Consider the following 21,866-nt stretch of genomic DNA (forward strand, 5'->3'; position numbering starts at 1 on the left):
TAGTAGGTGGGCTGGATGTTGTTAGAATAGAAGAGAAGAGCGGATATAAGAGGTGGGTGAAAGAACCCTCCTCCTCTCCTAGCCAGAAAGCTAGACATTGGCAGTGGCATCTGATGCTGAGGCGGGGGCTCGACTTGCCAATGTTAATAATACATGTTATTTTAAAAATTGAGAAAAATGTGAAGAGTTTTTTTCTCCTCTTTATTGGTTATGGTTATAGATAACTCGGGAGAATAAAAAATATGGGTAGCTATGAATGTGATGCACCCCTGTGCGAGGCAAGTGCCCGCTGACAGTGGATTGCATAGCCCCGTTTACTTTCTCAATCTCTTTCCTGTAAGCCTTCTAGGAAAACAGAAGAAAAGAGTGACTTGTGATTTGATTTGATTTTCAAAATGAAAAACTGGGACACTGTGGTTGTGTTTGGGGATCACAGGAAAGTGTTGTGCTGGGAAGTATCAGAGAGGTTGGTGGGGAAGTGGGAAGAAAAAGCGGTGCCTTCTCCCATTTCCCTTTAAGGAATTGGGACACTTTATAGTAAAAGGTACAGTGGGAGAAAACATTATTTATCCCTTCATTGCCCCTTCACTATTGTCTCCTAATCTCCATCTCTTCCTTTCCAATTTAGCGCTACACTTCCATCTTCCCACTTCTGACTTGGCCCCCTCTCGTACATTAATTCACCTTCTTCTTCATTCATCAGTTGACTTCATTCCCACCTGTACTCAAACCTGCCATCCCATCATCCTCCAAACTCAGAAAGTTCCTAGGTTCCCCCTTCTTCCTCCAGCCAAACTCCTACTTGGTCAGAAACACCTCATGCATGTGTGAGCATGCACACACACTTCTCTCACAAGGCTCAGAACCCCTTCTTTTCCTACCTAAACTCTCTAGAGCTCAAAATCATTATCTTTAGCTCAGAGGAGCACCCACATAATGCTTCTGGTTCATAAAACCAACTTGCAGGCTCTGAATTTTTTCCATTTTTACCCACTTAATATCCACCACCAGCAGACTCAGAAGCTTACGTCCAAAACAGTAGGAATAGAGGCAGCAAGAAACATGTTCCTGTGCTTTGAAGTAGTCCCAGAGAAGCCAGATCTCTGCTTCTGTCCTCCTCTGCCTGCAGCTCATGTGTTACAGGGACTCCAGGGGCTGAGGGCTGCGGACATCATGAGCAGAGAGCCTTCCAACTCTACCTCTGTGGGACAGAACTGAAATAGTCCTCATGATGCCTATATTCTTTGCTGGACCTCCTCCTCCTGCTGCCTATAGTATTATGTGTTAGGGTCAGGAGTTCCCCAGTGGCAGCTAGGTATATTGCAGCCTCCAGGGTCTCCTCTGGGTACTTCTACACTTTGAGCTGGAGGTGTAATTTCCAGCTCAAGCTGACATACCCACTCTAGTTGTGGTCAAGCTAGTGCACTAAAAGTAGAAGCGAAGCCACTGCAGCTAGCCCCTCCTGCCACTGCAGCTACATGTCTATTTTTAGAATGCTAACTCAATCAGAGCTAGCACTGGTATGTCTCCTCAAGCTGGAGATTACACCTTCCAGGTGCATTGTAGACATACCCCTACACTGTTGTGGTACTGTTAACGGGACTTAGCTTCATTAACCCCTAATAACCAGATGCCCCTGCCACAGTATGAAATCCTTGCTGTGGAAATAGAACTGTCCTAGTGAAATAACACACCATAAATTTGTTTCTTCTCTTTTTTTAAATTGTTTGTTAAAGGGAGAGCGGGGCAGTCCAGGACCAGTGGGCCCTCCTGGAGAGAAAGGTGTCATGGTAAGCAGTAAATGAGGTACAAGTCAGCTTTATTTTACTTGCAAAAGAACTTTGTTTCCCCAAAAACCTAATTCATTTTGGCCATGCCAGTAGCAAAAAGCCTTATGGAAAAGTAAAGCATTTGCGATATATTATTTCTAGGAAAGTTTCCACTTAGCAGCTTGCTAAGTACTGTATGGAATGAAGCAGCATGCAGTGAATATGAATTACCTACTTCTAAAAAAATGGCTTTCAGATTTATGTGCAGGATTGTAGCCCAGTGAATTAGCAAGCATGACAAAAAAGACAGAAAAGTAAACTTGATAGACTGCAGATTATGTTTTCTGAGAGAGAAACTACTCTCTAAGACTAAGGGCTAGATTCAAAATTACTGCAATGGCTAACTTTTAGGTGCCCTGCTGCCTTGTGGAATTCACAAGGCTAAGTTAGGTGTCCAGGTTTTCTGTGCAATGCATAGGTAGAATTAGGCACCTGAAAAAGGGATTCACAGAAGCCAGTAAGCTGAGCAGAGAGCTGCCTTCACTGGCCAAAAGGAAATGCCAAGGAGAAAGTATGGCTTAAGTCCTGTCCCTCAAAGAGACTTTGAGGTTATGGCCAAATGTCACTGGCAGCGGCATGTAGTGTAGATGTACCTAAATCCCTCAGTGAAAAACATACCGCAGCCACATGGTGGTATGTAGCTACATGAGTCAGGGAAAGACTCTGGCAGAGGGGAGGCAACGTTGAAACAGCTCCAGCAGCTCCCCGCAGTCAGAGCCTTTCCCTGCTGCCAGAGTCTTTCCCTGCAGTGGAGAGCTGCAGGAGCCTTTTCCTGGCTGCCGAAGCAGAGAAAAGCTCCAACAGCAGGGAGGCAATGGGACGCTACACTGCTTTAAAATAGGGGTGTAGACAGGGAGGCATGGCTTGGGCGAGTAGAAAGCAGTTAGGGCACATACTTGTTTTGTTTACATACCCACACCCTTTGGTATAGCCCCACTAACAGCCTACAGTGGGTCTACTGGAGGTTATATTGTTACATGTAGTTTCCCTCTGTGGTTTTAATGTTCTTTTACTAACAAGACCAAACTCTTGTTGCTCGCCGCAGAATTATTACAGTTAATGGTAGCTGCTGTGGGCAGTCATGAGCATGAGGGAGAGGCAGTCTATCAGGTAGCTTGGTCAGTTCCAGGGATGGATTTGAATAGCAAAACCAGAGACCTTGAAGCTGGCTCTTTTTATTCATTAAGGAAGCCAGTGTGCTGAGTAGAGCACTAGGGTGATGTGCTGGTGGGCTGATGTATTTTGTAACCATTGTCCTAGTCGGGTGATGCGTTTGGTACCAGTTGAAGGTTTTTCAGGGTATATGGCTTCATTCCTAGACATAGTGAATTGCAGTAGTCAAGCTGGAGATCACAAATTTATGGATCAATAGGCCTGAGACTGATTGGATGTGACATGTTTTCTGGTCAGCAGCAAAGAGAATGGACATTTTTTGTAGCAGTTGCTCTTTAGGCCTCCATGAGTAGAGAAGAGTCCAAAAGGACCCTTAGACTCCAGGTCAGTTTATCAGCCTGTAGAAAGGGGATGATATTCTTTGAACTTCCTTTCACTCCTCATACCAACATTAAATCTATCTTGACTGGGTTCACCTTCTATCAGCGACTTTACATCCAGGAACACACCTCATCCAGGAACTGAATAAATGAGGATTTATTAGGATAGGACACAATCCTGTTAATTATTTACTATCAGCCATAGTGCATACTACTGAAGTGCATACCAGGAAGTCATGGTAAAAAGTGCTATGCTGAGTACTAAGTGTTTGTAATAAATGTAACATGGCCATTACATTATGGACCAGAACTGGTACTAGCAGTCTTGGGTGGGCCTGTAAAATAATTTTTCCTTGTCAGTCCTGTCCACATAAAATACCATTGGCTCCTGTCTACCATAACCACCTGTTCACACCACTATGCACAGGCCTGGTTAAAGGATTATGGAGATGGTAAGCAAGTTCTTTGGGATACAATCCAAATTTAACTGACTTCTTTGAAATGTATGTATCCAGTTCTGGATTGTAGCACTAGAAAATTTTTCTATATTTTTGGCTCTGTCAACATGTATCCAGGAGAACTATAATTTTCTGTGTCCTAGGGACTCACCAAATCAGAGTTACCTGACTGGATTATCTCTGGAACAGGATGGAAATCTTTTGGGTGTTTTAGAAATTTGAAAATTTGGTTTTGTTTGTAAAAGGTCTTTTGAGCAGATGAGCATTCATATCTTATGACACTGTGGAGAATGGATTGCTTCTCTCGAATACTTTCAAGATGATATATTGGCTTTCATGGGGATTGTTTTAAATGCCATTACCTGCCAAAGTTGCAATTCTGAGCTCAGCAAATCTTAATTTGACTGACATTTTTCTTAACTAGCATAAAAGATGGTTGAGACTAACGCTATGCATGTTGTCTTAGAAGACACTATATGTTGCTATCATGATTTCTGTGATATATGTATGTAAATCACTGTTTGATAAACAAAGTGTTTGGGGAAGATACTTTGCCAGATCATGATTTTTTTAAAATATGCTACCAATTTCAGATAACGAGGTGCTAGTTTGTCTTACATTTCAGACAATATTCAGTCCCTTTTCTGTATCTACTTCCATTTTAGGGCTATCCAGGACCTCCAGGGGGCCTTGGGCCTTTAGGGTCAGAAGGATTACCTGTAAGTATAGAGCAACATTTTGATTTAACATAAAATGCAGTCTGTTTAAAAATCACTCTTTTGTTCTGTTCAAGTTTAAGGCTATTTGCTAAGACATACTGAAGCCTTGCAAAACTGTCATGAAAATTTACCATCCCAGACTCAAACTCTGTTCACCTGCCTTTTACCGCGATGAGCAATGAGAAAAATAATTACCCAGAGGAAATAGACAAATAGAATTTTTCAAGGCTGATTTACAATTGTGATGATTTTAATTTTATTTTACTGATATTTAATTAAAATACATTAATTGTATTGATGATGTATTTACTATTAATCAAAAACAAATCTTTCACAATGTGCTTGTGTTACACCCTCCATGATGGGTCACCATCAGGGATAGCAACTGAGTCTTGTAGCACCCTAAAACACAAGTTTCTACCACTTGAGCCAAAGGACCAACTCCAGTAGCTGGTAGCAGTAGTAGGTTCTTATCATTTATGTGAAGAACCACTAGAGAAAGACACCGTCCACATTATTTCTTACCCAGGCACAAAGGCAATACTAAGCATATTTTACTGGATATTTTACTAAGCATATTTTACTGGATATTTTACTGGATAAGGAGTACTGAAGTAATTTGATTGATTCTGAACTTTTGGAAAGAGACAGTGCTTGATTTTTTTTTTTTTTTTTTGGTCAGTCTATATTGAACTTCTATGAGAATTTGCATGTAGTCTATAATATAGACCTCTTGTCACTTCTGGAGGTATTTTTGTAGAGAATTTTAAGTAACGATTTGATTTAATACTTAGGGTCCTCCAGGAGCAAGAGGACCTCCAGGACCACAGGGATCTAAAGGACGAAGAGTAAGTAGAATTGTTATTGTATTTTACCTAAAGAAATGATCAGCACGTGACATAATAGCAATCTAGTTCTAAGGCCAGGTCTACACTGACCTGAGAATTCAGCGGCAATCAACGGGAGTTACACAAGCTACGCATGGTAGTTTGCATAACTCCCGTTGACTTCTTAACTTCTGTTATGCGCAACGTCTTCACTGTGCTGCGCCACTGGGAAATGCGTTCCCGTTGACACAGCACTATGCCACTTGAGGGGGTGGTTTTAATATGTCGACTTCTTGATTGATTGAGGGAGTCGATTCAAGGCATTTTAATTGAAATGTGGCACACAATGCATGTGCTTCTAGTAAGAAACAAGTCCAAGGTCCAGTTCTGCTGTCATTGAAGTAAGTTGGAGTTTTGCCATTAATTTCAATTGGGAGCAGGATCAGAACCAAAATGATCGCTTGTTTACTTTACCAGTCTCTGCTTACAGAAATATATTAATGCAAACCTTCATCCCTACTGATGGACTGTGTTTTTGTGTTTTACAGTCTAAAATGTTTCTTAATCAGCATTCTTTTAATGCCTTCTCGCAGCTGTGAAAGAAAATTACAATTCCTACTGTATAATTTTAGAAGAGGAAAAACAAAGCTATACAAGACACCTAACATCATCATATTTGCATGTTCTCTATTTTATCAGCAAAATGTGAAAACTTACATTTTTCACTGTACACAGTGAACTGATCCAAAGCTCATTTGAGTCAATGGGAGTTTTTCCATTGAGTGGAACAGGCTTTGGATCAGACCCAGGATTCATAAAATCAGTTTCATAGAGAGCAGTTCAGCTGCAAAAATAACATGATGGTTTGATACACAGTATATGTGAATTCTTCCTCTTAGAAAGTTAGTTACTGTAATTGCTTATTCTTGTTGGGCCTGGGCACTCATCACCTTAGATTTAATTTAATGCTTAGAACCTTTCAGGGGTCACTTGGCATCTTACAGAACTGAGTCTTTGATGAGATGAAAAGTAGGGCATCAACTTACTTAGAGTACACTGAAAAAATATTCTTAATGGTCTCTTTTGCCAAAATTCTTGAATCCTTTTCTGTCAAGTATTTTTTTTTGTAACAGGAACTGTAAACAAAAATGGTCCTCCATATAGTTAAATAGCTGTGCTCCGTTACATGGTTTCCTTTTTTAAAAAAAGACATTTCAATATATATATTTTTTAATTAAAATGTTCATATACTTTAATTTACGAATATTATAAGATTGGAGGATTTTTACTTTTGTTAGATAAAGATAAATACTTAAAAAGCTTACATGTATGTCCAAACAGTAGGGTACTACACTGAAGATTAATATCTTGCCATAACGTTCTTCCTCCTTCAGTTATGGTTTCTTCTTCCAAAATAAATCTTTTGTAAGTTGCTTCTGTTTTGCTAGTACAACACATGTGAACCATTTGTGAAATATTGCATATAAAATGTATAATCTCTGCTAAAAGTTAGAAATTGGTCTATTGGACTAAACCTTATTATGAAGATGCCTCTAGTTAGAAATGCCATGTCAATGTTTTCTTTTCTTTAGGATGAGACATACAGAATAACTTATCCCAGTCTTTTATAAATATGTGAAGCTGAGTTGGAACACATATCCATATCCATTTTTCATCTAAAAGTATCTATATTAGCTCAAAATGCCTGTGCTAACATTAGATGTCCCTGCATAGTTATTCTACACACAAAGCCATGAGATTGTGATGGAATTTCTAAATCTGATACATTATAGGTCTGATTCTGTGGGTCTAACTCAAATAAAACTCCTATTTAAGTGGAAGATTTCTCTGAGTTAGGGCTGCATGATTAAAGAAATTAACTTAAAACTTCACCTGCTCACAGACAAGAGCAACTTCTAGACCCACCAAAGAGAATTATTGCAGTCTTATGAAAATAGGGTGTTTGCATTCCTACTTCATTAATTACAATGGATTTCTTCTTCTAAAATATTACATTGTTGAAGCTATTTAAAAGGTTAAGGAAGTAAAACGTCATAATTGGGAATGTATTTGTTAACTTAATAATAATAATAATAATAATAGTAATAATTAATATACCTTTTAACTAAACAATGAATAATCCTTAAAATCCCCCTAAAAATACAACACTAGAAATGTTCAGAACTGGTTAGATAAATTTACATGTGAAAAACAGCCATACATAATTTAGCTCAGAAAATCATCAGGTGAACTGTGGGAAGCACTTAATGAGACATCACCTGCAGCAACATGTAGAGGATGTAGAGCTACAAACCACAGTGAAAAGCAGGCTGCATCGAGACTGCATCGTGTTGCTACACATGTCAGTGAAAGGCTCTGGCAGGGGGTGGCTCTGGGGAAAGGCCTGGCAGCGGGGAGTGCTGGAACCTTTCCCTGCTGCCTCTCGCCTGCTGGAGTCTTTCACTGTGGTGGGGAAAAGGCTCCAGCAGTGGGGAGGCAGCCAGACACTACGCTGCTAAAAATAGCAGTGTAGACTGGGGAGATACTGCTTGAGCATGTAGAGATCCATGTAGGATACCTGCCCAGATTCATAGCCACAGGGTTCAGGCATGTCTTTAATCTATTTGCCTATGCAGTGCCTCGCTGTCTACACTGCTATTTATACCTGTGCTGGTGGGGAGGGAGGAGGCAGATAGTGTATCTACTCTATAGCCCACCGGAAGAAGTGTGCAGTGTAGATGCACGTTTTGTTACTCAACTGAGAAGAATCTTTCTAAACTTCCATTTCTCAGCATACTGTTACATTTACTGTAGTATGCCACTCTTAGGACACATGTAAGCCAGCAGTACCCAGCAGAGTTAATCAGGACCTGTTTGTCATAAGTAACTAAAATGCTGATGTGTTTGTTGATGAAATTCAAAGAGAAATGTTAATTGAACACAGAGGGCCTGAATCTACTCTCACTTACATAGGCATCAATTAAAAATAACTCCACTGAAATCATTGGACTCAGACCGGTGCAGAACTAGTGTGAGAGAATTAGGCCCAGAACACAGGCTAACAATAAAATAGCTCTAATAGCGTTTACTAGAGGATTATGCAGTCACACTCAGTCATGAGCTGGAGTAGTTTTGTAGGGAGCCCTTTGTTAACAGAGCCAGTCTTTGGTCCCAGGAAGGAGACTCTCAGCTTAAAAAACAATAGCAACAGACTAGTGCAAACCGATTATGAGGGCTGAAAGGAACAAACAGCTGGGCTCCCTTTTTGCAGCAAGGCCCTTACTCAGCAAAGCACTGAAGCATGTGCCTAAGTGCCAGTTATTTCAGTATAACCACATGTTTCAGTGCTTGGCGGAATTGGGGCACAGGGGCCTGTGGTACCCTGCTGAGTTGGGGACCTAGAGAGAGAGAGAGAGAGAATGTTTATGTGAAATGAGTGGGCTTCATCTCAAAGGACACTCTCTAACCTTCCACAATATCCTGAGGCTGTCTCTGTACATAGCAGTGTGACCGTGGTGGGACACGTATTGGTTACCTTTGGCGTGGGGTGAATTGTGTAGAAGGCCTACCCAAAAATGCTAAGGCTGGCTGTAAATGTTGATATTTTCATTCCCCTCTGAAGCTGGGGCTGAGATTAGTGCTGCTCCCGTAGGCAACTTCTAGCCTGCCACCCAGAGAGACCCACTCGTCTATCCATCCTACACACACTTGTTAGGGGAGACCATTAGCAATCAGAAGATACTCTCCTGCTTCAAGAACCCTTTCCCCCACGACCACCAGCCCACTACAAGAGGGGATCTATTCCCCATCTTCCACTGCTGGTGCCAGGCAAGGTAGTCAGCTAGCAAAACCTCTCTGAGATGCTGGGGACAGAGAAGGATGCTGGGTGGAGGAGTGGGGGGAGGGAATGCTGATGGATTGGGGAAGGAATATAGACTTAATGGGACGTGCTGGAAGAGTGTGGAATAACGTCTCAGGGGTTGTGTATGCCACCGGGACTAAAAGCCTAACTGTACAGAACAACGGAGCACCTCACAATGTTGTATGGTGCAGAAGCATGGATAATAAAGAGACGGTAGGTTTGATGTCTACAGGTGTTTGAGATGTGTTCATGCCATTAGAGGATTGCACAAAGAGACAGATTTTGAAATGAAAGTATTGGGATGGAAGTCTAAGTCCATGATGTGGCTGACAAAATTCAGGACTTGACTGGTTCGGACACATGCAGAGGATGAATAAAGGGACGTGGTGAAGATAGCATGGCAGGAGAGGGGGTAGTAGGAAAGAGACCCAGAGGAAAGCTGAGGAAGTGATGGATAGATTGCAGCAAAGAAGATAGTAACCTGATGGACCTTAGTGCCTCCTTGGCCAGACAAAGAAGACAGATGCTTGCATGATGACCCGACCCCAGTTAATGGGATCAGGGCTGATAGGAGAGGTAAAAGGGGGGGCACAATTGTACCAAGGCCTGTCTGTAACATCTGTGTAAATAAAGTGAAATGGGAGAAGGTGGGGTGCAAGCAAACATATTTTTGGGAGAAGGAAAGGACGGTTTTTAATTGGATTTTGTTTTGGGGGATGGGCTAGTATTTCTCCCAGGGAATGTCACACATCTCACCGAGACAGGGCATTTTTGAGGCAGCCTCTACTTATAGTTTTGGCAGCAGCACATGACTGAATACAATGCTTGCAATTAGAGCTCAGCTCGAACTAAACACCCAAACAGCCCCAAACTTTGCAGAGCTTTGCAGAGTTCAGATTTGGAACTTTGTGGCTTAGGCCCAGGTCTCCTCACAATACCATTTGGGAATGCTTCATTAGAGCTTGTTACAAAATGATCCCAGTTCTGCAGTCTTTGTTCAGGCCAACTTCCCCAATGAAGCCCAAAGGAATTTTGCCTGCGTTCTAAAATGCAGGATCAGGCCTTAATGCGTGAAAAGCATGTGGAGACTACTTAAAACTGAACATGTCACCTCTGGATTCAAAATGAAAGCTGTATGGGAACATGGAGCTGTGTGTGGCAGGATTTAAAAGGGCACATGCAAAAAGTTGCAAGCAAAAGTTAAATAAGAGCATGTGAAAATTCCCTCCGTGTGTATAAATAAAGAACAGATCACATCTCCACAGCTGGAATTTATGGGAATTTTTTAAGAGCAGTGACTAGCCATTGCTGCATTGTGACCCAATGAAATGGCTTTATACTTTATATCATTAACCCCTGAGCAGCCACTTAGTATCTAAGATTACTCAGCAGTCTAATTTTGCTAAGACTGTCCAGCTATGCAATATTGAGTACATGGGAGTTCTAACTAGCCGAAGAGAAAATCAGTTGTTCCTAATGGAGTATTTCACTACCAGATGTTCATTCTGTCTCTGGTATGCCATTTGACATGCAGCTTACTGAGTGAGAGTGTCGCTTGTACTGCATTTCACTACTTCATGCTTAAGACATCCAGCATCCCAGCTGGTCACCTGCCTACCTTGGGGAGCCCAACAATAGGAATAGCAGCAGCAGTATGGGAACTGTTGGTTCTGGTTCTGGTTCTGGTCCTGCAGCAACCCCCGTTTTATTCTTTAAATGTTGCACTTGTGACAGTAAGGGAATATGGAGGGTGCCACCTTGATGGCTCCTCTGGGGCAGGACACATTGATACTTGGTGAGGTGGCGATAATTATACTTGAGGAGTGGAATCAATAGAGTTCCTCTTATTAAGATGGGTGAACTTGAGAGCTTATATGAATCCATGAGAGGTATTACTGGGAGTATAAAAAGGCCCTGCTTACAGTAATGAAGCTGTTCTTCCAGTTAGCTCCTGTGCATGCTCACAGGTACCAAGATATCAGTCAGGAGAGCTGTTAATACCATATTGCCATGAAGCACACTAATTTACACAGTATAAAACGAAGGGTATGTTTACAGTAGAGTGGAAGGTAGAATTTTCAGCTCAAGGAGACCTGTCTACACAAGTTCTGATCTAGCTAGCATGGTAAAACAAGAAGCATAGCCACCCCACGTGTGCCTATGTTCTCAGACAGAATTGTACTCAGAGCAGGCAACTCCTCCCACTGTTTGCGCCACTGCAGCTACATTTCTGTTTTTAAGCTCGCCATAGCTAGTGTGTGTCTCTTCAAGCTGGAATTTACACCTTCCAGCTTTAGTGCAGACATAACCTAAAATATGAGATGCCAAAGCTGCTTTCTGTTCTTACTGTAACCTCTGCTCTTTCTGCTAATATAACCAGTCTCCTTTTTATTTAATAATGATAAAATATATACATTATGGGCCAACTCCTGATGTCCTTCCCTGGGCAAAACTCTCATTAAAATCAGAGGGAATTTTCTGTGAGTTAGCACTTTATGTCATATGTTTAATAAGGATGTGTCCTTGCAAATGAAAGATTGTATACTAGTTGTATAAACATCATAGCTTTTGTATGGCAGGGAATTGTGAAAAGAAGACCGATAACATTCTTTACAAATATTTTCATTAGTTTACATTATACCTATTCTTAGCTGCTAACATCATTCAGACTAATGTTCAGTATGTTAAAGGTTAGGGAACATTCATCTGTCCCATCTTGAATAAACATTTTATAGTCATTCTAACTCAAGCCTTTCTAAGACTCATACAAATTATGAGCCAAAGTCAGAACAAGTGATAGCAGCACAACTCCATTGAAGCCTGTAGAGTTGCAATCACTCCAGCTCCAGGTCTGAATTTGGTCTAATGAACCTAAATTACAGAAGAATAAGGATATCAATTATGTGAGTTGATGAGATGGGTTCAGTATATTCTGCATGGTACTGAATTGGGAGCAAGTGAGAACATGTGATCTTTCTATGTGGACAAAAATCAGATGGGCTCTGTGATGTAAGTGGAGACATGGTTTTTGTAAATCACTTTGAAATGTACATGACTTTTAGCTGGAAGTTCTCTGTAACAAGGATCATTTATCTGACTAGCTGTAACAGTGCTTGGTGCTATGCAAAACCAAAGGTGAAGAAAAGCTTACAGTGTGAAAAATAGACACCCAGAGGACAGGATGCATTGGCAATCCCAGAGTTGGATTAATTTAGCTTCTGTTTATGCAGTTCCTTCATTAAAATGATAAATTATCTTCTTATGGGCATCCTAGGAGTTTTAATAGGATTATTTTTCTTCTCCTGTGGAACTGTAAAGACCATTTTGTTGTGGGGTATGTAGGCTGTTAGGAATCAAAGAGCGTTAGGCCAGAATACTTCCTATTTTATACTAAGTGAAGAAGTCAGGCAGTGTTGTAGAGGCAATAACCAGACATTATACTGAATCTAATTAAATGAAGATGTCTATCTTTTGTCTAAATTACACCGTATGATAATTTAATAAAAGGTTATATAATCTAACATGGAGTCCTGTCATGTAGCTCTTAGGTAGGCCAGCTGACAGGAACCCTTTACAATCAGTGGGTATCTCTGGGCCTGATCCAAAGCTTGTTGAAGTCAGAGGGAGCCTTTCCATTGACTTCAGGCTGCTTTGGATCAGGCCTTTTCTTTTTCTTAGCAAAAGTACTTACTGCAGGTGAGGGAGAGGTGTACTGCTGGAGATGTGTACTGGGAGATGTGGACTGCTGGAGATGTGGACTGGGAGATGTGTACTTCTGTTCACCCTTTTACTTATTTTTGCCTTCAAAGTTACTTCCACATTCTCTGTTCCTTCGCTCTTTATAACAGTTTAGAAACCATACATTATTCCCAGTGCATTTGTGTTTGTAGTTAGCAATATTTTATAAATTAGATTTTCCTAGTTGAGAAAAAAACATATATTCCAGACAATGCTTCTTTTCGTTGTTCATTTCTGTGTGTTCTGTGGCTTTGGAAAGGAGGTAGGAGAAGATGTGAGTATGTTCTCTGTGGCACAGAGGTGTTTCTGTTGTAGTTGTTCTACTTGTTGTGTGCAAAATGAGGGCTAATCCTGATTTTAGTGAAAGACGAGGGCCTTGAATGGCTGCAGCAATAAGCCATAACTACTGTCAGTGAAGGACCCAAGAAGATGGATAAAGCAAGCTTAAGTTGAGCTCTGAGATGTATAGCTGACATTTCTGAGTCAAGTACAATTTTCTGTGTCTGACTTTAACTTTCTTTGTGTTGTAGAGTACATTAAATGCCTTGTTTAGAGAGAATCAGCTACATATGGATGGCTCAGCCTATTTCTCTGTCTGTCTAGGTTTTTATACAGTCATTTATCACCAGGATATCTAATCACCTTCGACAATAAGTTTTGTGCCCAGGCCTGAAATATTTAATGAGTTTTATCAGTGACTTCAATGGAAGCAAGGTTGGCCCCAGAATCAGAGTTGAAGTTACATACAACCTGCTGAGTGATTTGTTTGGTGCACTACACATCATTCTATGCTTAGTTGTGTATTGGATCAGGGCAGGAGAGGTGTTTGGGATAATACAAGAACTGCCCCTCAAAACTATTCCCAAAACTAGCAAGGTTTCAAAAACTTCAGCCAATTTACCTTTCCCATTGATTTTCATTTTCCTTGGTCTCTGAGCACTTCTTAGTACTGGCCAGAAGCAGAAGTGGACTTAGTCATTATCTTAGTCATTATCTGCTTTAAGTTACTTTTATTTAGATGCCTACAGATGGACTTAGGTGCCTAATTTTAAACAAACACTTCGAGTATTTTGACCTTAAACATTTGCTAATGTATCATAATAATAATTGTACCTAGCTCTTAATAGCACTTTTCATCTGTAGATCTCAAAGTGCTTTACAAAGGAGTTAAATATCATTATCCCCATTTTACAGATATGAATTATAATACAATATACAATGTAATGTTATACTTTGTTCATATGTTAGTACTACAAAATCTCAATTTACAAGATACATTAGTTAATCTAGCAACATGGAAGCCCCTGTTAAAAACTAGTTTACCATTTCTGTTTGGCTTTGTATTGGTTTAACCTCAGAAGAAATGTACTGTCTAAATTTTAAATGCCAGATATTCAGTTCCAGCCCAATTTTTGCTCATTCAACTGATAACATGCCCAAATGTGAGCATCCAAATGATCAGTTATATCTGTAAAATGCAGGTTTTATCTGCAGAAAATGTGAGTAAGCTGCACAGGCAAAGTGGATGCACAGAAATAGTGTTTGCCTTCAAGCAGGTTAAATATCTTGTTTAAATATTAAACCATAAAGTCTTTCTTTTTAGACTCATATTACAGCAAGATGGAAACTGATTTTATAATTGTTGATGCTTTATTTCATACTTAACAAAATGAAAAGTGGAATCATCACTTGGAATTTCAGAGCACCATGCTAACAGAATGGGTAGTTTTCCTTTCAGTTCTAAAGCTGATGTGGTCTCTTTCTGTTAAATCTCTACAGTAGTTACTGTAAATAATTTATAATTAAAACCAGAAATCACTTGTTTCATTTTCAGGGGCCAAGGGGTCTAGATGGTCCTCCAGGAGAGCAAGGGACACAAGGTATTAAGGTAATTATTTATTTCTTTTGTTCAGTACTGCAGAGGATACTAATACAGCAAATGGTGTTGACTGATGAAAAAGAAAAGCACACCAAGGGCACCATGAAGTAGTTTTGAGTTTGCTATTAATCCAATGAAGGACTCACAATTTTCTGTTTCATTGAGGTTCTAATTTTTATGTATATAGTAGACATAGATCTAAATTTTGGTCTCATTCACACTAGAGTTAATCCATAGTGGATCCATCAAGTTAAGTGAAGTTACTCTACATTTATACTGGTGTAAATGATGGCACAGTTTGGCCCATGTTAGTTTTTTTTTTTCCCACATGTGTAGTTTTCTGTGTGGCAAATCTAGTAAATTCATACTGAACTCATTCATCATTCGTTCTTTGTCAGGGAGAAAGAGGTGATCCAGGGAAAAAAGGTGTTCATGGGCTTATTGTAAGTATCAGAGATGTTCTGGGCATTAGGCACTAATACCTGCACTAGGAATTTTTGCCTGACGTTGATTTGGAATTTATCTGACATCAGCATTCTCTTTTAATAATTTTATTTTACCAGGGCAAGGCTGGAAACCCTGGAGAAAGGGGTGATCCAGGAGTACCAGTAAGTACTGAAATCCTATAGCCCTGCTACAAGAAAACAAAACAAAACCTTGCTTCACACTCAAATGCAAGGGAAATTATTTTCTTATACCATTCATTGAGCTCTGAGAATAATGATTTGCATTTACTTTGTATAGAACCTTTCATCTGAGGATCTTAAGGCATATTAGTAACATCAATTTACAAAACATCGGAATTCCTCTGTGACATTATATCTGAGTTTTATGGATGGGTAAATTGAGGCACAGAGGGTAGAGTGACATGCTCAAGGTCCAACAGTGGCAGATGTGGGAATGAAACCCAGGAATATCTGATAGTAATCTTTATTATTAGAGATGTAATCTTTCAAATGAGACACTGTCTGTAGGATGTAATTTAAAAGAACATTGCAGCAGAAGAAATCATAATTCCGTAATTGTGGGAGACAGCTAGAAGTTGCCATACACACTGGAGTAGTTTTATCACCATTTTTAGAGGAGACAACAACTATGGCATAGAAAAATGTTACTTTTATACCTTTTATAGTAGAGTTATGTGAACATTACAGGGATAAAATGTATATCACATAATTGGAACTCTGTGTTTGGACACCTTTCCTTTGAACTGTATACCAATAAAAAAGTTTTTCCATAAGAGAACAAAGCTCAAACATCCATGAAAATCTCACGTTTTCCTATAGTAATATGTTTAGCAGATGAGTCAAGCTATAATGTCTTTTCAAGGGAGGTGAGCTAATAGAAAAGAAACAAGGAAAGCAGAGGCAGGAGTGTAATACCAATCATACTAGCAATGCAATGCTGTACTTAAGACTAATAATGTTGGTTGCCATTTTAACCAGGGCCACTTCATAGCTTTGCCTGTTTGTCTAGAATTTTGAAGTTTGCTGCCCCCTGTCAGCTGTTCAATAGAGTAATATGTGTACCACCTCACTCTATTCATTTGGAAGCAGTATGAAGCCACATTGGTCGCTGACAAATAGAGAGGTCATATAGAAAACACACCAAAGAAATGGCATCCCGCAATAAAAGGAGGAAAAGAGTGGCAAGGAAGATACCTTGCCCCACCTCTTTTTAGTCACTGAGCCACTTTCTCTTTAAATTGTGTTAGTTTCAACAAATTTGGAATTACACATAATTAAAAACCACATCCTTTTTCAGATGAGATGTAAAACTGAGGTCCTGACCACTCATGGTTGTGAAAGGACCGCATGGCATTTTTTGCCAGAGTAGAAATAGTGCCTTTAGTTTCAGTCAGGTGTGGTATTCTTCATCGCTTCCTGTTCTACACTGTTGCCTGGTATTGCTGTGTGCTTTTAAACAGCTGCAATTGTTCAAACCAGAAGTGACTTCAGTGCCGGGTGACCTCTATGTATACAATAGATGTAATTAAGTTTATTTATGGAGCTATTGAGGATCCATTGGGATGAAAGGTGCTATATAAATGCAAGATGTTATTCTCTTGATATTCCCTTTTCCTGGTGATAGTCTTTAATTCCACTGCAGTGGAAACCCCCATTTCTGATGTATCTGTGAACTACGGCTGATTCTGAAGGGTAGGTTGACCCAAGAGTTCTATTTTATATAGCTCTACTTAAGACTAAATTGTGGTTCAGATTCAACACACACACTGAGTATTTGATTCTATTTGCCTTTGTTTAGCTCTGTCTATTTGATATCTGCATAAATGACTCAGATTGCAACCTCTAAATGGATTGTGACTGACAAACTGCCTCGCAAAACTCCCATGTACAACGCCCACTTCTGAGATTACCATCATACTGAATGAAAAGATGGGTTCATCTGTCATATAGCTAGGGAAGTCCCATGCGTGACTTTAAGCAGACTATGTCTCATCCCCTAGGCAGCTAATGAAGCCAGCTAGACAATAGGGCAGGTATATATCTTGTTCCTACTGCTGCACACCGTGGAAGTTGCCTCTTGCTCTCAACCATCTGTTGTTTTTTTTTTTTTTCTCTCCTGTTCCTAAGGACCCTTAATGAATTTCAGGGGCATTTCCACTTGTGTGATTTATGACAGACAAAAAATAGTGTATAGTTGAGAGCGCTAGTTTCATTTCTTGACAGTCTCTGGTGTTTATACCAAAAGAAACAGATAGAGCAAAACACCTGTAGGTTGAAGAGATATTGTCTGTAGGAACCAGCAAAGCTATTTCAGAATGTAAAAGGTTGCTCTTATAATTCTATATCAACTCTTCATGGATGGAAATGGGATTCTGTGAAACAGTTGAGATGGCACACCAGACTGAGCAGAATTTGCATGTGTTGCTACTGTGTAAAACCTGAGACTTGTCCAATTAACCCCACATGTACTGTTTGAGGGACAAGAGTCCCTTAATGCTGTTATCATAGAATCATAGAAGATTAGAGTTGGAAGGGACCTCAGGAGATCATCTAGTTCAATCCCCAGCTCAAAGCAGGACTAACCTCAGCTAAATCATCCCAGCCAGGGCTTTGTCAAGCCGCAGCTTAAAAATCTCTAAAGATGGAGATTCCACCACCTCCCTAGATAACCCATTCCAGTGCTTCACCACCCTCCTAGTGAAAAACTTTTTCCTAATGTCCAACCTAGGCCTCCCCCACTGCAACTTGAGACCATTTCTCATAGTTCTGTCATCTACTACCATTGAGAACAGCCTAGTTCCATCCACCCTGGAACCCCGTTTCAGGTAGATAAAGGCTGCTATCAAATCCCCCCTCATTCTTCTCTTTTGCAGACTAAACAAGCCAAGTTTCCTTAGCCTCTCCTCATAAGTCTTGTGCTCCAGCCCCCTAATCATTTTTGTTGCCCTCTGCTGGACTCTCTCCAACTTGTCCACATCCTTTTTGTAGTGGGGGGCCCAAAATTGGACACAATACTCCAAATGCGGCCTCACCAATGCCGAATAGAGGGGAATAATCACTTCCCTCGATCTGCTGGCAATGCTCCTACTAATGCAGCCCAATATGCTATTAGCCTTCTTGGCAACCACTGTAACCCCCAGATCCTTTTCTGCAGAATTGCTGCCTTATTTGTCGGTCCCCAGTCTGAGCTGTGCTAAGTGGAGGGAGTTGTTAGGTGCAGTTACCCTTTGTATGCATGAGTCACATGTGAACCCAAGAAGTCTGTTAAGTAATTTAAGCTCACCATTTTAAATGGCAAATCAGCAAACCACCCACCCCCAAATAAATGAAGCATAGATACCCAGGAGCTCATTCATGAATCACAAGAGCTGATGTGATAACACAGATCACATAGGAGAAGGCTGAGAATATTTCTAGAGGGATTCTTTGAGCAAGTTGCTGGGTGTACAGAAGTGGGAAGGAAGTGGCTTTTTATAGAATTTGAAACAGATTTTTTTCCTATTGGTTTTGTTTTTTTAGGGCTTGCCTGGACCTCTTGGAAACACGGGTGACAGAGGCCCCATGGGAGAGCCAGTAAGTTGACTGTCATAAAATAAGACTTTTTATATATTGTACTTATTTCCCTGATAACTCAATTTCCACTCTGTCAAGGTTTGTGACTAAGTATACTGCTTTTGGAAACTACACCAAGACTACTTTGGGACAGATTCTGCAGCCCTTTGGGTAGCTCAACATGAGTAAGGGTGGCTGAATCTGGTCCATTATATCATGTGGCTTCACACTACTTAGAGACAGACATACTATATTATGTAGTATGTAAATAGAACTTTAAATATAGACATTGATGGTTTCCTTGTCATTTTCAGCCAAGTTTTATGCTAGTTATTCTGGAATTCTGGCACTCCATATACTTGGCAGGTTACTGCTCTAACAAAAAAGAGTCTGTTTTATTAAACCTCAGGCATTCTTTTCCTGAATAGTTTACTGTTCTTATTTTTATTATTACAAAGCCCCACGCACTTTTATTGGCTAATACTATAACAAAACACCATACAGAGAGGCAGTAACTATATACAATGGGCTGAAAGGTGTAAACACGGCAAGAATGTTGTTACATCAACAACTCTAAAGCCAAGTCCCACGTTTATAAATATCATGCAGTAATATGTGCTTTTGTGATGGGACTCACTATAAGAGAGCCGTTTTATTTTGCAAAAAGTAAAACTTTGTCAAATAACTTTTTATACTTTATTCTCATTGCTTATGAAAAAATTACTTCTTGCAGTAAATGACATAAAAGTACATTGTTGATATAATCTTACGATTTGGAATACAGTGTATTCTTTCACGTGCTGCACTGATGCCTATACATCCATAGGATGACATGAATGCCTGCAGGTGGTCATTACATAATTTTTGGCTAAAACAGTGGAAAAATTCTGACAGCCAAAGATAAATTATTTAAGTTAATTTCCTTTTATATATTCTAACTCCAGACTTCCTGCAAAAAGTAGGTAGGTAGCTGGTAAAAACAAATATATTTCACTTTATAGAAAATCGCCACTAAGCATTATATATTCCCATGTTTATTATTATTTGTTTGGATCCCGTTCATTGTGTGTCTTTCATATAATCTAATGTAGTCTGAGTAACCTACCAGTCTAGGTAATTTATACCTTGCTCACATCTGTGGTATCTGAGAGCCATACAAATTCTGAAGTGTAGTATGTGTGTTCATCCTCCCACTACACTGCCAGCCTGAGTCTGATTTCCATGTTTATATACGGGCCAGCAAGCACACCATGTAATCTCTGTACTTGTAATCAATCTGCCTTTTGACTGTGCTGATCATTGTAGTGTCTATGAGTGAAATGCAGCAGTTAAGAAAAGTCTCAGTTGTGTCCTGGAGCTGATCATTTGCATATTGAGTCAGAAGGTTAAGTGGATTTGGTTGGAAAATTGTGTGTATAGTTACAAAGAGGGCTGAGTAAATGACAGGATATTGCAAAATAAAATGTTTTTTTCAAGGGCTTATCCAAGCAATGTGCTTTCTTCCTCAGTCGGTTGTTGGTGCATGTCAGGCAACTTCAGAGGCCTTGAAGGAAATATTTTTAGAGGAAAATCCTCAAACTGTGTTGTTTGTTTAGCAGCAGCAGGACTAATTTAAAGTAAATGATTAATTTCAGCTAAGTGTCAGACATCTGTTATAATGTACAGTAATTGGTTACAAACTGTCTTTTGATTAGAATGGATTATTATTAGATTATTATTCAAAATGTTCCTGGATTTGTTTGGCTTCCGGTGTTCCATGGGAGTCATGGGGGAGAGCATAGTGCCAACCCACCAGTCTGAGCTCCATGAGAATAGTGTGGAGACGTTTGGCTCCTAAATCAGACTTAAGTAAAGCAAAGAAAGACTACGGAGGTGCTGCAAGCCAAAACTAATGCAATCCTGTTTCAGCCTGGCTCGAATCCTATGGTGTATTCATTGCAGTTCTTAGTTATTGATTGTACTTAAATGACGTTGCTGAGTAATGTAGGGATACCCCTGTTGAAATCTTCTCAGCAATATCTAGTTGGATCTGGTACTGGAAGAGAGGAAGAGGCTGCTTGTACTAACATTAGCAAGTCAACAGGAGCAGCAAGACTACATGCACAATCCATGTCCTGAGAAGGTGAACAGGGAAATGAGCTGTTTGGAAGGCTTATATTACACATATAGCTGCACCAAAAATACTGTTTACTTTAGCATTAAGGGTTCCTTTAAAATATAGATGGGTCCAGACACGGTGTTCAGGTCCAGATCTGATTCTGATTCCAGATCTGAAGTTCAGGGATGTTAACATCCAGAGTTTTCGTTTGTCCTGTTCTTGAGCTTGGGGCCAGGGGTGGAGTTCTTAGATGTCTAGAAGCAGACTGTAATTGAGAGTTAGGCACACAAATCACACTATGGTACAGAATATGGATAACTCTGACTTGTACACGTAGTTCACGCACACTGCTTTAGAAATGCATCCCTTAGTTGTTCCGATGTCTTTACTTACAGTATATTGGCTTACAAGAACACTGCTTCATAGTATAGTTACTTACTGAAACTGCCAGAAAGGCTCCAGTCTGTAGTCCCTTACACCTCAGTGACTGTCCTGTGTAAACATTGTTAAATCCATAAAGTGAAACACACAGTAGTTGTTTTCAGTTAATTCCATACCAGACAATAGGCTTTTCTGCAAAACAAACCAGACAAAGAGTTAAATAAGTCTTAATTAAACAAAGTCTCCATTTATCAAGAAGAGAATATAGTTTAAATAAAAATTTACTTCTGGTTCAAGAGGAAAGAGAGCAGTGCTGTCCTTCTGAAATCTACCTTTAGACTATGTCAAGAGAGGCAGTGAAGTCTTCAGTGCTGTTAATCATATGCCCTTTCAGGGACTCACATCTCTCACAGACTTTGGAAGGAAACACAGTGATGAAGCAAAATAAGATATACTTGTTTATACTAGCTGACAGAGTTATGACATGATAAATTCCAATAGTGTATTATATTAAATAATATAGTTAATATAATGTATTGCCTAAATATAAGTGAATGATATAT

General features: G+C 39.9%; 1 protein-coding gene across 1 annotated transcript in view; it reads left to right on the top strand.

Moving 5' to 3' along the window:
• COL24A1 (collagen type XXIV alpha 1 chain) overlaps positions 1-21,866 on the top strand; it is a 200,445-nt gene that overhangs the window by 133,107 nt on the left and 45,472 nt on the right. Inside the window, exons 26-32 of the mRNA XM_067538541.1 lie at positions 1,737-1,790; positions 4,446-4,499; positions 5,294-5,347; positions 14,761-14,814; positions 15,204-15,248; positions 15,369-15,413; positions 18,792-18,845. Coding sequence (XP_067394642.1) covers positions 1,737-1,790; positions 4,446-4,499; positions 5,294-5,347; positions 14,761-14,814; positions 15,204-15,248; positions 15,369-15,413; positions 18,792-18,845 — 360 coding nt within the window. The remainder of the gene's footprint in view (positions 1-1,736; positions 1,791-4,445; positions 4,500-5,293; positions 5,348-14,760; positions 14,815-15,203; positions 15,249-15,368; positions 15,414-18,791; positions 18,846-21,866) is intronic.

Source organism: Emydura macquarii, unplaced genomic scaffold (assembly GCF_026122565.2).
Source record: "Emydura macquarii macquarii isolate MOO-44397 ecotype Brisbane River unplaced genomic scaffold, CSIRO-AGI_Emac_v2 contig_480, whole genome shotgun sequence".
Lineage (NCBI taxonomy): Eukaryota > Metazoa > Chordata > Testudines > Chelidae > Emydura > Emydura macquarii.